This window comes from Protopterus annectens, chromosome 3.part1 (genome assembly GCF_019279795.1).
Source record: "Protopterus annectens isolate FY-2018-M chromosome 3.part1, PAN1.0, whole genome shotgun sequence".
NCBI classification, from domain to species: domain Eukaryota; kingdom Metazoa; phylum Chordata; order Ceratodontiformes; family Protopteridae; genus Protopterus; species Protopterus annectens.
The window spans coordinates 1,643,389,355-1,643,404,001 of NC_056732.1; the positions used below are offsets into that span (position 1 = coordinate 1,643,389,355).

Genomic DNA, 14,647 nt, shown 5'->3' on the forward strand with positions numbered 1-14,647 from the left:
GCTTCTAAGTATCAGGGTTATTCAGCCTGTCCCAGCAGAAGAAAAGGGAAAAGGTTTTTATTCAAGACATTTCCTGGTACCCAGAAAAGACCGCTCCTGGCGTCCTATCCTGGACCTCTCTATTCTAAACACCTTTTTGGTAATCCCAAAATTCAAAATGCTAACACTTCAACAGCTGCTTCCTATGCTAGGCAAAGATACCTGGTTGGCAACCTTAGCCTTAAAGGAAGCTTCCTGCACATTCTAATAAGGGAATCTTGCAGGAAATACCTACGCTTCAGGACAGGCTCCATGCACTATCAGTTCTGTGCACTTCCCTTTGGCTTATCTACTATGCCCAGGGTATTCACAAAGTGTCTAGCTCCAGCCATTGCATTTTGCAGGCAGAGAAAAATTAAAATATACCCATACTTGGGTGATTGTCTGATTCGGGCAGAAAGCCAGGACTTGCTATTAAAACATCTGGCATTCATAAAGAAATTCTAACCTCTCTGGGCTACACAGTAAACGAAAAGAAATCTCACCTAGTACCCTGCCAACAGATTGTATTCCTGGGAGCAAGCTTGAACACAACTTCCCAGATGGCATTCCTCACTCCAGAGAAACAAGTTTACTTGACAACCTACTTCAAACTATTGGCCACAAAACCCCAGCTATCTGTAAGGAAAATTCTGCAAGCCCTGGGGTTCATGGCCTCTTGCATTTTACTAATTCCATATGCAAGACTGCATATGAGGAAACTACAGTGGTATCTAAAAAGCCTATGGTGTCAACATTCTCAGGACCTGGAATCAATTATTCCTATCATTCCTTGTGTTAAGATAGAGTTCCTTTGGTGGGCAGAGGCCTGCTACCACAAAAAGGGACTCCCTTTCACTCTACCCCCTGCTGCCCAAACCCTAACAACAGACGCATCAGACTATGCATGGGGGGTTCACTTGGCAGGGCAGTGCATTCAGGGAAATGGAACCCGAGACAGATGCACCTGCATATCAACCAAGAAGAAATGTTAGCTGTACAAAATTCCCTGACAGCCTTCAAAGACCGCATTCTTCCAAGACAGTTATTGGTAAATACAGACAATATCACAGTTATGTGGTACATAAACAAGCAGGGAGGAACCCACTCGTACCCTGTCTTCAGACTAGCCATGGTTCTGTGGAACACAGCCTTGAGCTACCAAGTGCACCTGCAAGCTCAATTCCTGCCAGTCAAGCTAAATTCACTGGCAGACGACCTAAGCAGAAATCTCATGGACCCACACAAATGGAAACTGGAACCAAAAATATTCAACCTCTTGAGGAACAAATGAGGGACTCCAGAGATACGCCTGTTTGCCTCCCCTCAGAACTACCAATTGGACAAATTCTGCACAAGGACTTCCCACAGTCAAGCCCGGAAAGTGAATGCCTTGTCCTTTACCTGGGAAAGCCTCTCTATTTATGCCTTTCCTCCTCTGCCTCTCCTCTCAAAGGTTCTGCAAAAGATCAAATAGGACAAGTCAAGGGCAATACTGATTGCACCAGACTGGCCACGCCAGTACTGGTACCCCCTCTTGCGCACTATGACACTACTGGAACCATGGCACCTGCCTCAGACAGACCCCTTCCCTGCTGTCCCAGCAGGCGGGCTAGATTCTGCACCCTCAGCTTCAAACCCTGTACCTTGCAGCCTGGCTAATTCCTTCAGCTCTCCAATAGCATCCCTCAGTAAGCAGGTGCTAGATGTCATTCTGGAGGCAAGGAGGTCTAGTACTAGAAAATTCTATGCTGAAAAGTGGAAAAGATACTGTTCCTGGAGCCAGACTCAAGGGGATGGGCACAACGGTGCTCAGCTTACCTCATATTCTTAAGTACTTAACAGAAATGCTGCACAAGGGCCTATCCTTCTTGTCAATTAAAATTCATGCCACTGCCATTTCAGCACATTATAATACTGAGCCACTCCTCTTTTCTCACCCCCTGCTAAAGCAATTCCTTAGAGGGGCCAAAAATTTAAGACCCCCCAGGAGAGCCCCTACTCCAGCCTGGGACCTTAATTTTTTTATTGGAAAAGCTCACTTTCCCTCCCTTTGAGCCAGCTGCAACTGCAGAGTTGAAATTCCTTTCTTGGAAAACAGCCTTCCTTTTAGCCATCACTTCAGTAAGAAGAGTGTCTGAATTACAAGCCCTTATGGCAGTAGAACCCTTCATTATCTTTCATGCAGACAGGGTTTCCCTCAGGACCAGTCCTTCCTTTATGCCCAAGGTGGTGTCTAGTGTGGCCCTAAATCAGTCCATTCATTTGCCTACTTTTTTTCCTAATTCACAAAACAAAAGGGAACGAATACTGTATTCTCTGGATGTACACAGACAACTTAGATTTTATATGGACAGGACTAAGCCTCTCAGAAAATCTGAACAGCCGCTAGTTGACTTTTCTGCAGGGGCAGAGGGGAAGGCCATTTCAAAGCAAACCATTTCTAAATGAATAGCCCGTTGCATTCATTTCTGCTGTAAGCACCATAAAAAACCTACCCCACGGGGGATAAGATCACATTCCACCAGGGCTGCATCTACCTCTACAGCCTTTCTCAGAGGAGTCCCTACCAGGGACATCCTAGAAGCTGCTACCTGGAGCTCTGTACATACCTTCACCAAGCATTTACCACATGCCTATTTTTTATAAATCCAGAGCTGGTTTTTCCACTGCAGTCTTGCAGGGCTTAATAGCTGGCCCTAATGCTCTCTAACTTCCTCCTCCCTTCCTTAGCTTTGGGAATCAACCCAAAGGTGATGACTGCAACAGTGAAACGTGAACAACATGGTACAGTTGTGTACACTTACCATAAATGTAGATGTTCGAGTGTATTCACTGTTGCAGTCCTGGTTACCCTCCCTCCAGCCTCCTGACTTCTCTTGGCTCTACCTTTCCTTCTTTTTTTGGTGTCTTTACGCTTTCTGGTGTATTTGCTTTTTGATGGAGGTGTACCATAACATATAATTGCTTCCCATTGTGGGGGCACCTGACATCTGTGGCAAGAAAAACTGATGTAATGGCGTTGGCTGCATGTTTTATACCCCTGACGACCTGACGTCATGGAAGAAGAGACAGCATCTGACTCAGGAATCCACGACTCTGGTATTCAGGCCGGCTGAGGGCTACCTGCAGGCAGATAACCCAAATGTGATGACTGCAACAGTGAATACACTCAAACATCTACATTTATGGTAAGTGTAGACAACTGTACTTTCCTTCTGACAACGATGGAAAAACCTTTGATTGGTTTGAGGAGAAAGTTTATACTACTACTGCATTAGCCATCAGAGTAGTGAATTTGTCAGTCTTGCATGTCTACATTTTTGCTGGCTTCATTTGACGATATGAGAAAGATTTTTGCTCACCTTCCTTCTTTAGAGACTAAGATATCTCTTAATTCTTTAATATCTTCTGTTTCTTGGGTAACTATCATCATCATTTTAATTAAGAACACTCTTCTGGACAAGGTGTTGGATTCAATTTATGATAACAGCTGATGGTGTTATGGTAGATGTTCACTGCTAGCTTTGACTAAACCCATTTTATTATTTAGATTTATGCAAGGGGCATAGATGTTAAATGAATTCTTCCCACAAATCATTCATACTTTATATGAATTTAAAAATCATTGTTATTATAGTGGCTCTGGATCCCGATGCACTGCCCTTCCATCTAGTCTCTTGGATACATAGGATGTCCAGCCTCCTGCTTACCCTCATATCATCCACTTCCAAGCTCCATCCTGTCAGTGAACCTACATTGAGTGTAGTGCTTCTTAGTTCATGTTGATTGGTTTTCCATCCAGCTGGGCAGCTGGACACTGGCCAGTCATTACTTATTGACGTGGGGCTGGTTTTGCATTATGTTGGACATACACTACCAATAGGGGCACATACACCATTTGCATGGGTCCTTGGCATAGTAGGCCAGGTACTCAACCCACTTATCACCAGCAAATGCCCATTTTTGTTGACAGTAGTCAACTTGACTGAATAACCTTGAGCCAATCTTGAGCTAGTTTTTACACTGTCAGGTGGCTAACCCTGACAGTATGCAGTCTGTGATCCTTTCTGTCTTATTTTGAGGATATTGCACAGCACAGTTGATGCCCCAAAGCAGTTTGTCTATACAAATCCCCTCCATAGGTCAACCTTTAGAGTTTGTGGTGGTGTCCACAATGGGTGAGTCTGAGGTGGAAACACCCGGCATGGTTTTGAGAAGTACCCCACAGAGAAACAGGGAGTACTTGCAAACTCCATTCAGGCAATGCTGGAGATCAGTATCAAACTTTGTACTTTTTGTATGAGAGGCAAAGACCTTTACAATTATGCTAACTGTGCTTTGTGTCAGGTAACCAAGACCTCTGTAAAATGTTCTTATGACACTACTGAAGCTGTTTCTAGAGCAGCTGCGACTGAGTTAATTATGAGATTTGCCTGACTATGTTCCCAGAATTTACCAGAAGATCTCAAAAGCTAAGCTCCTGAATGCCCCCTGGATAAATTGGTATTATTTGCCCCTCCTCTGCTGTGGTCTTAAAAAAAATGATGAAAGGGGAAGGTAATTTAAATGTGCTACTTTGATTGTTCCAACTTTCCTTCCAGATCAAGATCCTTTTATAGGAAACTGAATAAATAGTACCAGCAAGGCACAAACTCAGTTTCAGAAAGCAATGGCAGGGGATGTTCTAAAAAGAAGTGAGGATCTCCCAGAAGAAAGGGCAATCTAAAAATTAGACTGACTGTATGCCTCATTGTGATTTTCCCACTCCCCACCTTGGCATTCCAAGAAAGCTTTTCCAGTGTTTTCAACTTCATTTCTCTCCGTGGCAATGGATAATCTCAGACTCTTGCGTTCTGTGAATCAGTCGAAAAAGTTGCAACTGGTAGTGGGTCCCCCATCCTCCTTTTCAAGGGATTCATCTGCATCCTTCCAATCAAACTTCCTTGTTTCCTCTGTCATAGATCAAATGCTAACTTAGGGTATGTTAGAACCTGTTCCCCTGATCAAATAGGGGAAGGGCTACTCAGGAATGATTCTGTTGCGAAAGAAAGTGGGAACTTGGAGAGCTGTCGTAGAACTTTCTTTTCTAAAGCTTCACATCAGAATCCCAAAATTCAAAATGCTGTTTCTACAGACTGTTACCTCTCATTCCACTTTTGTTTTCTAGTAACTGGATTTTTAAAGATATTTACTCCATTCCAGATCTCAAAGATTTGAGACAGTTTTTACATTTTTGATGTCTAGTTTGCATTCTCATTTATCTGTTTTGCCCTTTGGGTTGATAACAGCTCCAAGAATCTTCACAAATATCTGGCTGCTGTAATAGCCCATTACAGATTGCAGGACATTCACGTTTTTTCCATATCTCGGCAACTGACATTTTCAGATTCTTTTACAAGGTGTCAATATTTCTGTCTTGTGTAAAATACCTTTTTTCTCACTCTGAGATTTCAGGTTCATAAGTAACATGGGTGAACATAGAGAAATCATCTCTTATTTAGTCTCACAGGATAGTGTTTCTGGGATATCTTCTTGTTACATCTCTCATGTTGTATTTTCTCCCTCGTGACAAAGTGGAATGTTAGGAACAGTTTCTGGCATTTTCCAATCAGAGTCTGACATCTGCCAGAGAATATCTCTGGATTCTGGGATTCATGACCTCTACAGTTCTCGTGATTGTTGTGTCTTTCGGCTTATCCCGGTTAGGGGTCGCCACAGCGGAACTCCGGTCCACAAATGTTTGGTAGTGGATTTTTATGTGCCGAGTTACCAGCTGTGACGCACAACCTTCAACAAAGGCACGCTCATTCACGCATGCCTCCGCACAGAAGACGCTCTAGCTGAGAATCGAACGGGACAACGTCTTGCTGTGAGCCGACAACGCTACCGCAGCACCACTACCGCGGATCTACAGTTCTCGTGATTGCTTTGTCTATATACGAGGAAGAATCAGTGGTTCATCAAATCACTCTGAACCCATCGTCAGCACTTCCTGTCTTTTCAAATCCCAGTACCGAGGTTTGTTATCTGTCAACCTAAATCACTCCTTTTTCTTTCCAGTTTCTACTCATTTTGTAACCACAGATGCCACAAACTTTGCTTGGAAAGCTGTATTTAAAGGTATCAAATTTAAGGTCTGTGGAACAAACTGGACAAGTCAAAGCATATAAATGTCAAAGAAATGATGGCTTAGTAAATACTCTCAAATCCGTAGACCACCTTTTTCCCTCCACTAGTAATCACAGACAACACCACAGTGATGTGGTACGTAAAGAGGGGGAACCAGGTCTTTCCCCCTTTGCAGACTAGCAGTGCTAATCTTAACACAGTCTTGACCCTCCTGGTTATGTGCATTCTCTCAGAGCAGATCACTACTGCTATTATAATAAGGTACAACTGCACTTTCTGCAACATGGAATATCTCCACTTGCAGCATTCTGTTCCCCTTGAGATCTGTTAGAATACATTCTGTGCTGAAGTCCTGCTTGTAGTTACTGAATTCTAGTTAAAAGAATCTATATGAGTGGTCAGCTATATAAACTAAAATTTAGGGTTGCAGCCATTGTGTTGTGTATTTAGTGTACATAAATATTTGTGTTATGACAATATATATGTATGTGTATATATATATATATTACTTTTTTCTTCAGGTATCAAAGAGAAGACTCCCCATGTACTAATAAAAGAACTACGCAAGATGGTCTTGGAAGAAAGTTCTGTAATTGTTCAGGTACTGTGAATTTATTTTATACACTTAACCTATTAAGACTCACAGGGTGTGAGTCAGCCCCTTGGTGCAAAGTGATAAAGTTCTGAGTGTACCTAAAAGAAAAGAGTAATAAGCCAATGTTGGCTCAGCTTGAGAGGAGAAATGCAGCCAGTCTTGCTGTTGTCCTGATGCTAAGCAGAGGCTGGGCATCACTGTGGGAGTCAGCAGCAGCCTGGGGAGGGACATATCAGAGCTGTATACTCCAGGAGACGTATGCTGGAGCTGGAATGAGTGCACACATAAAATCACATGAGTTCAGTGGCAACATTGGATCCACCCCTACTAGCTGCCACTGGGATTAGGGCATATGCAAATAATCCCTCTGCTCCTGCCTGGATGATGACTTCCTCTTTCTTCATTGCTTGGCTGGTGTTACTAGCCTTGGTGACTTAAAGTAGTAACACAACATGACACACATTTCTGGTAGAAACTGGGAATCCTCACTGGGAAATGTGGAATGTTGTGATCTGACATGACAGAGGAATGAATGAGTGAGAGAGCAGCGACAAAGAGCTGGGTGCATGCATGTGTGTTTATGTATTGATGGATATGAAAATGTCCTACTGAGTGTCACTGCCTGTTTTGTAGGACAGTCTGAGTAATTTCATCTAGTCAGATGGTTTAACTAGATTTATATATTGTACATTTGAAACTGTCTGAATCAAACACAGGTCTGTGAAGTATTCCAGCCGAAGGAGTATTATATTAATGTAATCATAGGTTCGTAGGTTTCTACTAGGGTAACAACCACTAGTGCTCTTACAAGCCTAGCAAAGCTGCACACTCTAAACTATTTGGGACCATGAGTATCATGAGCGTCTGTCGGGGGGGGGGGGCATGTTATTAGGGGGGTAACTAAGAATTTGTAGGGGGGGGTGTTATTTAGGATAAAACTTTTCTTATTAACGATCTCTGTCCGTAAAGGTCATGGTGGCCAGACCTGGTGTAAATTTGCAATTTCCCACCGAGTTGTCAAGGTTTTGTTTGAAAAGGGTTAGGGATGAACTGTTTTTTTACATGGCTGGGAAGTCTATTCCATAGTGTGAGGATCCTTTGGGACATGCATCTGACCCACCAGCATGTTCTGTTTATGTCACAAACAGAGTTAACATTCCCAGATGTAGTGTTTCTGGTGCTGTTTGATTTTGTGCATGTGCAATAGATCCATCTGGAAGGGGTCTGAGAAAGCCCTGTAAGCCAGGCAATGATCCCCTCTCAGCAGGGTGTAGGAGACTGAATACAGTGACAGAGACTTTAGGTGATAGGTATAAGACAGGGTGTTCATGCCCTGGATTCTGTTGGTGAGAAACCTTTGTGGGCATTCCAACAAGTATCTGTTAGTTAAATGCCAAAGGGGGCATTGAATTCAATGACAAATCAGAAGGATTGAGTAGAATAATACTGTAACTTCCTTGGGCTTGGATGCCATATCCTTACCTATAAGTTGGGTGATATAGAAAGATTTTCGTACTATCCTGGCTATGGGCTGATCAAAGGCTAGATTGCTGTCAACATATACTCCCAGATCCCTTACTGCTGGGTCGACTCTTAGTATCAATGGAGTAATTAACTTGGGTTGACAATTTCCCAAAGGACATTGTAGTGCATTTTTTTATCATTGAGTTTTAGGCCATGACTTTGACATCAGTCATTTGACTGAGTTAAACCCTCTTGCAAGATGTTGGTGTCTTGGGGGAATATCCAGTAGCACCCAATTTACAGTCATCTGTGAACTTGTATCTAGTAGCACCCAATTTACAGTCATCTGGGAACTTGTATCTAGTAGCACCCAATTTATAGTTATCTGGGAAATTGTATCTAGTAGCACCCAGTTTACAGTCATCTGTAAACTTCTATCTAGTAGCACCCAATTTACAGTCATCTGTGAACTTATATCTAGTAGCACCCAGTTTACAGTCATCTGTGAACTTGGTGAACCAGAGGCCTTGAACTATTAGCCTTAACCTCCAAGAAGTAAATGTCAAACAGGAGCGGGCCCAGCATGAGGTACTCTGCTGGTGACTGGTCTCTTGGTGGATGTGGTCTCACCAATCCTAACTTCTTGTGTCCTGACCCAGCCTGCAGTCCAGCAAGTTATGAAAGGATTTATGCATAGCTCAGAGAGCTTGTCAACAATGCTTGAGTTAGGGTATTGTTTCAAATGCCTTGGCTATGACAGACAAGCAGTATGCACTCTTTTACCCTCATCCATTGCCCTGGTGATCCTCTCAAAAAAATAACCAGGTTAAGCAGGCATGACCTTCATTTAGCAAAGTCAGACTGGGATGGGTCCATTGTCTGCAGGTTGCTATTGTCCTTGTTTATCATTTCCATGATAATTCATTCTATGGCTTTGCATATTAGACTTGTTAGACTGAGGGGTTTGTAGTTCCCTGGGTCGGTTGATGGTCCACACTTATGGAGGAAAATGACTGTTATGGCCCGTCATTCATTTGGAACATAGCCAGTTTCAAGGCTGTAGTTTAATAGTGTCTCAAGTGGTCCTGGATAGGTCTTGTTTTAGACTGTACAGGAGGTGACTGGAAAGGTTGTCAGGAAAGGTTGTCAGGCCCCATGGAGGTGGGATTCTTGACTTTAGCATATGCCACCAGCATCTGGACCGTGCTAATAATTGGGGGAAATTTGTTGGAAGGGAGTTTACCTGGTGGATTTGAGGGTGGGGTGTGGGGAGTGAAGTTTGAGCTAAATTTGTCAGCCAGTAGATTTGCTTTGTCACCCTGTTGGGTGAAGGTAGTACCTTTCACCACCAGTTCAGCAAACTGCTGTATGTTGCCTTTCAGGTTCTGGATGAGTTTCTCATTTAGTTGGATAAGAGAGCACTTGCCTGTAAAGGAGTCGCTCTTCTTGATTTTCGCCATACGTTTTCTGCTTTTTTATATACCAGGTGAGGATTTTACCAGTGGAGTTTGTTTTGAGTTTATTTCTGCTAGGTAGGACAGCCTCTGTGCAGACATTCACATGTTTGTATAATGAGAAATTCTGCATAGGTGGCTGTGGACTCAGGGTTAAGAAGATCCTTGAATTTTGACAAACTGTCACTTAATAGGATGTAGTTTGCCTTAGAATAGTTCCTGTTACTCGTTTAGCTGAGTTTTCTGGCTTGATTTTAACTTCAAAGTAGATAGCTTTGTGATCTGACCTCAGTAGTGAGGATATGACCTGGAGAGGGGGAGGGAGTGCAGTGCTCTCCCATGTTGGTGAGTTCAAGATCCACTATGCTTGATCCTTTGTTTGGCGCATGCACTATCTGTTCTAGGGTGTTTGTATTAATAAGGTCCCTGAAGCATTGTGCTTGTGATTCTGAGGCATAGTACATTTCCCAATCTATAGAGGGGTAGTTAAAGTCACCCATGAATAGGGTGTTTGTTTGGATAATGACTTGTAGGTTTAGGTAAGAGTTGTGAGACTCTAGGGACATAGATAGTGACATGTAGCTAGCCATGGTATGGTGAGACAATTTATCAGGGGTGACTTGCTTGTGGATGAGCTCCCGGTATCATCCTGTTTAACCAACCTGGAGGTGTGTTTGTTGCTAATGTAGTTCAAGACACCTTTACCTTTTACTCTAGTCTGTGGGTTGCTTGCAGACATTTTCAGTATGTTGGTAGTTTTCTTTTTTTGGCATTGCCTAAAAAGGCTCTAAGAGGTGGATAAAGTTTTAGCCACTATCCAAAAGGCTAGGGAGGACAAGTGGGAACCCATCCTTAGCAAAGCAATGTGGTATTTTGACATTGTCTTCCCATGCTGACAGATACTGGATTCCCCTAGAGTGGCACCAGAAACTAAGCCAGTTTTAAAAATCAATCATTTTATGTTCATACTGTGGCATCATACTTGGTGTGGCTAGAATGCTGCTCAGTACAAGGCTCATACTTGTCTGTAACACACATTTGGAGAGAGGCATTATCTCTGTTTTCATATAGTCCAGTGAGGTATGTCTTAAGTCATTTACACCACATGGACTATGATAGAATTGTATTGGTTGCTGGCTGACAGATTCAGTGAAAATTTCACCTCTCTGCCCCCGCCCCCCCATCAGTAAATCAGGACATTCCAATTACCTGCCCCCTTCCCTTATATCTAGGGATCAGGTCATCACTGCTTTTTCAAAGGCAAAAAATGCAGCCTCCATGGGACCTGATAACATCCCAGGCTGCATCCTACAGGAACTTGCAGCACCATCAGGCACCCTATTCAACCAAAGCCTGAGTACCAGTTTTGTCCCAGCTGAGTGCAGGACAGCCATTGTCATCCCTTTACACAAAGGTGGAGCGTCCACTGATCCGGGAAATTATAGACTCATCAGCCTAACTAGCCTGATCTGCAAGGCCATGGAACGGATTATTATGTACCTCATTAACAAGGACATTGGCAACCTCCAAACACTCTATCTCACACACATGTTCATCGTGTTTCACTGCTGCAGTCATTACACTTGGGTTTCCTGCCGTCAGGCGGTCCCGCAGTCAGCCAGAGTTCCAATGTCTAGGTCCGGCATCGGTTGCTGTCGCTTCTTCCCTGACGTCAGTGCGCCAGGGGTATATAAGATGCAGCCGACGCCATTTTCTTCAGTCTTTCTTGCCGCGTGGTGCCCGAAGCAAAAGCAGTTCGCATGTGCCGGTCGGCCGACTCCTGAGATTTTCAATTTGAATTTCAGAACCGAAGTCTTCATTAAAGCTAAGTACCCCATTGGGGAAACTTTTTCTTGCCTCAGACTGATGTCACTAAAAGTTAATAATTGTATTTCTTGTGGGAAGCAAATACCTCATAAAGATTTCCATTCTTACTGTATTCCATGCCTAGGCCCAGACCACGACATCACTAGTTGTCGGTTTTGTGCTAGATTTAACAAGCGCACTATTAAACTTCGGTTTGACTTTGCTCGCCATTACTTTGGCCGAAGATTCAATTATACCATGCCGTCGGAACAACCGACGACTGGAATACACAAAAAACACAAAGACAAGGATAAGGACAGGCATCCGAGGCCCAAAACTGACGATGAAGCCTCTTCTAGGCCGTTCGCCGGTTCTCAGTGAGGCGCTTTCGCAGCCCCTGACACCCGCTACCACAGAGTCACAGGCCACCTCCGACTCCCACGTGGAGATGTCTAGGCCTCTGGAAACTGAAGGTATTGGGCCTACGGAAACTAACCCCTCAGATGGGTCCGGAGCTGCTGTGCAGGCATCGGCTTCTGAGGGTGTTTACAGACCTTCACAGCTTACCATCAAAATTACAGCCAAGTCCAAAACTCCATTAAAGACAAAGAAGCAAGTACAGCTTTCACCTGGACAGGCCTCCATGCCTAATAAACAGATGCTCAAAATGGCCGAAGACTTAATTACTCTGATAAGGGGTTCCCATCCCCCTCCTGATAAAAGGCCTAGGCAGGATACAGACTATGATTCCTCTGACCAGGTTTCCATTTCTTCTGATTCCTCTTCAGACCAGGGATACTCTTTACCCCCCTATGAGGACTCTGATGCTGAAGAATCAGTTCCTTCAGCCTCTCCTTCTGAGGATTACTCTTTTGGGGAAACCTTACATACCATGAGGGACCATTTCCATTGGGAGAGCCGGGATTACTCAGAATCCAAGAAAAGGCTCAGAGACTTTCTTTTATTGTCTCAGCACAGGCCCCTTGCTATTCCACCACTGTTAGATATTGTGGATGCTGTGTTCTCTGAATCCAGTTTAAATCCTGATTCTTTGCCCCCTGCTCCAGTCAAGCCAGACAGGTACTACAGAGTCCCTGGCTCTCACAAATTTCTTTATAAAAACCCTGTTGCTGACCCAGAAACTATTTCCCAGGGTCCCAAAGGTATAAAGGCTTCCACAGCTAAAAATCCAGTCCCCTCTGACAGGGATTCTAGAGCATTAGACAGGTGGGGGAAGAAAGTTTACACTTCTGCAACTTTAGCAGTTAGGGCTTTAAATTGTCAGTTTCACATGCTTAAATACCAACAATATTTAATGTCTCTGTTAAAACAGAAAATGCTTACAAGTTCAGAACATCCTGACTATAAGGAAATACAGGATTTATTGCATGCAGCTGAACAAGTGGGAGAACATACTTTGCAATGTGGTTTTGATTCATTAGAGGCTTCTTGTAGAGCAGCAGTTACAGGATTTGTGATTCGAAGGCATGTTTGGTTAAAAGAACAAGGTTTACCTGATCATGTTAAGGCAAAATTATTGGATGCTCCTTTGCAGCAGGATATTTTATTTGGTGTTAAGGCAGAAGAGGTATTAAAGAAAATGGAGGATAAGGCAAAATCTATGCAAACAGTGAAGGATTTCTTACAGGTACAGCCACCTCGATTTAGCAGAAATTGGCCTTCAACAAATTGGTCCTTCCCAGTGTCAGACAGACCACAAAGAGGCAGATCTCAGCCCCAAGGCCCTTACAGACCACGACAGTGGGGTGCTTCAACCCCAAAAGGAGGGGAAGACAAGTCACAACCTTATAGGAAACAGCCCCAATGACTTCCCCCTTCAAATGCCAAGTACTTACCTTTTGGCAGCTCCTTTAGGGGGAAAATTAGCACTTTTTTCACAAAATTGGCATATAATCACCCAAGACAAATGGGTTCTGAATATTGTGTCTCAAGGTTACAGGTTCCACTTTCACACTCTACCAAGGCTAAAAGGAATGTCAGACCTGCCACAAAATCAATGGGCAGAGGCACAAAAACAAATTACAGCCCTCATGGACATGAGAGCTATTCAAAAAGTGCCACAACAGGAACAAGGACAAGGATTTTACTCAAGACATTTCCTGGTCCCCAGAAAGGACAAAGCCTGGAGACCCATACTGGACCTTTCTACTCTAAATACTTACCTGGATGTTCCAAAATTCAAAATGTTGGCACTACAGCAACTTCTTCCCATGCTGGGCAAGAAGGCTTGGCTTGTTACTTTGGACCTCAAAGAGGCATACCTGCATGTCCCTATCAGACAAAATTGCAGACGATACCTCAGATTCATTGCTGGTTCAATGCATTACCAATTCTCTGCACTGCCCTTTGGCTTATCTACTGCACCCAGGGTCTTCACAAAATGCCTGGCACCAGTAATTGCATTTTGCAGACAAAAAGGAATTCAAATATATCCATACTTGGACGACTGCCTCATTCAAGCAGAGAGCAAAGACATTCTTCTACAGCATCTGGCGTTTGTAAAAAGATTGCTAATTTGCCTAGGGTACACAGTAAACGAAAAGAAGTCAAAACTAGTGCCCTCACAACAGATTATATTCCTGGGTGCCAGCTTAAATACAACGGCCCAGATTGCTTATCTCACACCAGACAAGCAAGGACAACTGACTCAGTACTTTCAATTGATGGCAACAAAGACCCAACTTCCTGCAAGAAAAATTCTGCAGGCCTTGGGGTTCATGGCATCCTGCATACTACTAATTCCATATGCCAGACTGCATATGAGGAAATTACAATGGTACCTAAAAAGTGTTTTGACACAACACTGTCACAGTTTGGAAGCAGTAATATCACTTATTCCCTGCCTACAACAGGAGTTTCGATGGTGGGCACAGGCATGTCACCTCAACAAGGGACAGCCTTTCACTCTACCCACAGCCAGGCAAACACTAACAACAGATGCTTCGGATTACGCCTGGGGAGCACACATGGCAGGAAAATGCATTCAGGGCAAATGGACCACAGATCAAATGCATCTTCACATCAATCAAAAAGAGATGCTAGCTGTACAAAATGCCCTAACAGCTTTCAAGGACCTTCTGCATCCAGGACAATTATTACTAAAGAAAGACAGACAACACCACAGTTTTGTGGTACATAAACAAGCAAGGGGCACTCA

At 43.6% G+C, this 14,647-nt stretch overlaps 1 protein-coding gene across 4 annotated transcripts in view; it reads left to right on the forward strand.

The window, feature by feature from the left end:
• The window catches only part of AKAP9 (A-kinase anchoring protein 9), a 3,155,794-nt gene that overhangs the window by 875,117 nt on the left and 2,266,030 nt on the right, over positions 1 to 14,647 (forward strand). For all 4 annotated transcript variants that reach the window (XM_044067665.1, XM_044067666.1, XM_044067667.1 and 1 more), the window contains one exon: positions 6,672 to 6,751. In XM_044067665.1, the coding sequence (XP_043923600.1) occupies positions 6,672 to 6,751 (80 nt within the window). The remainder of the gene's footprint in view (positions 1 to 6,671; positions 6,752 to 14,647) is intronic.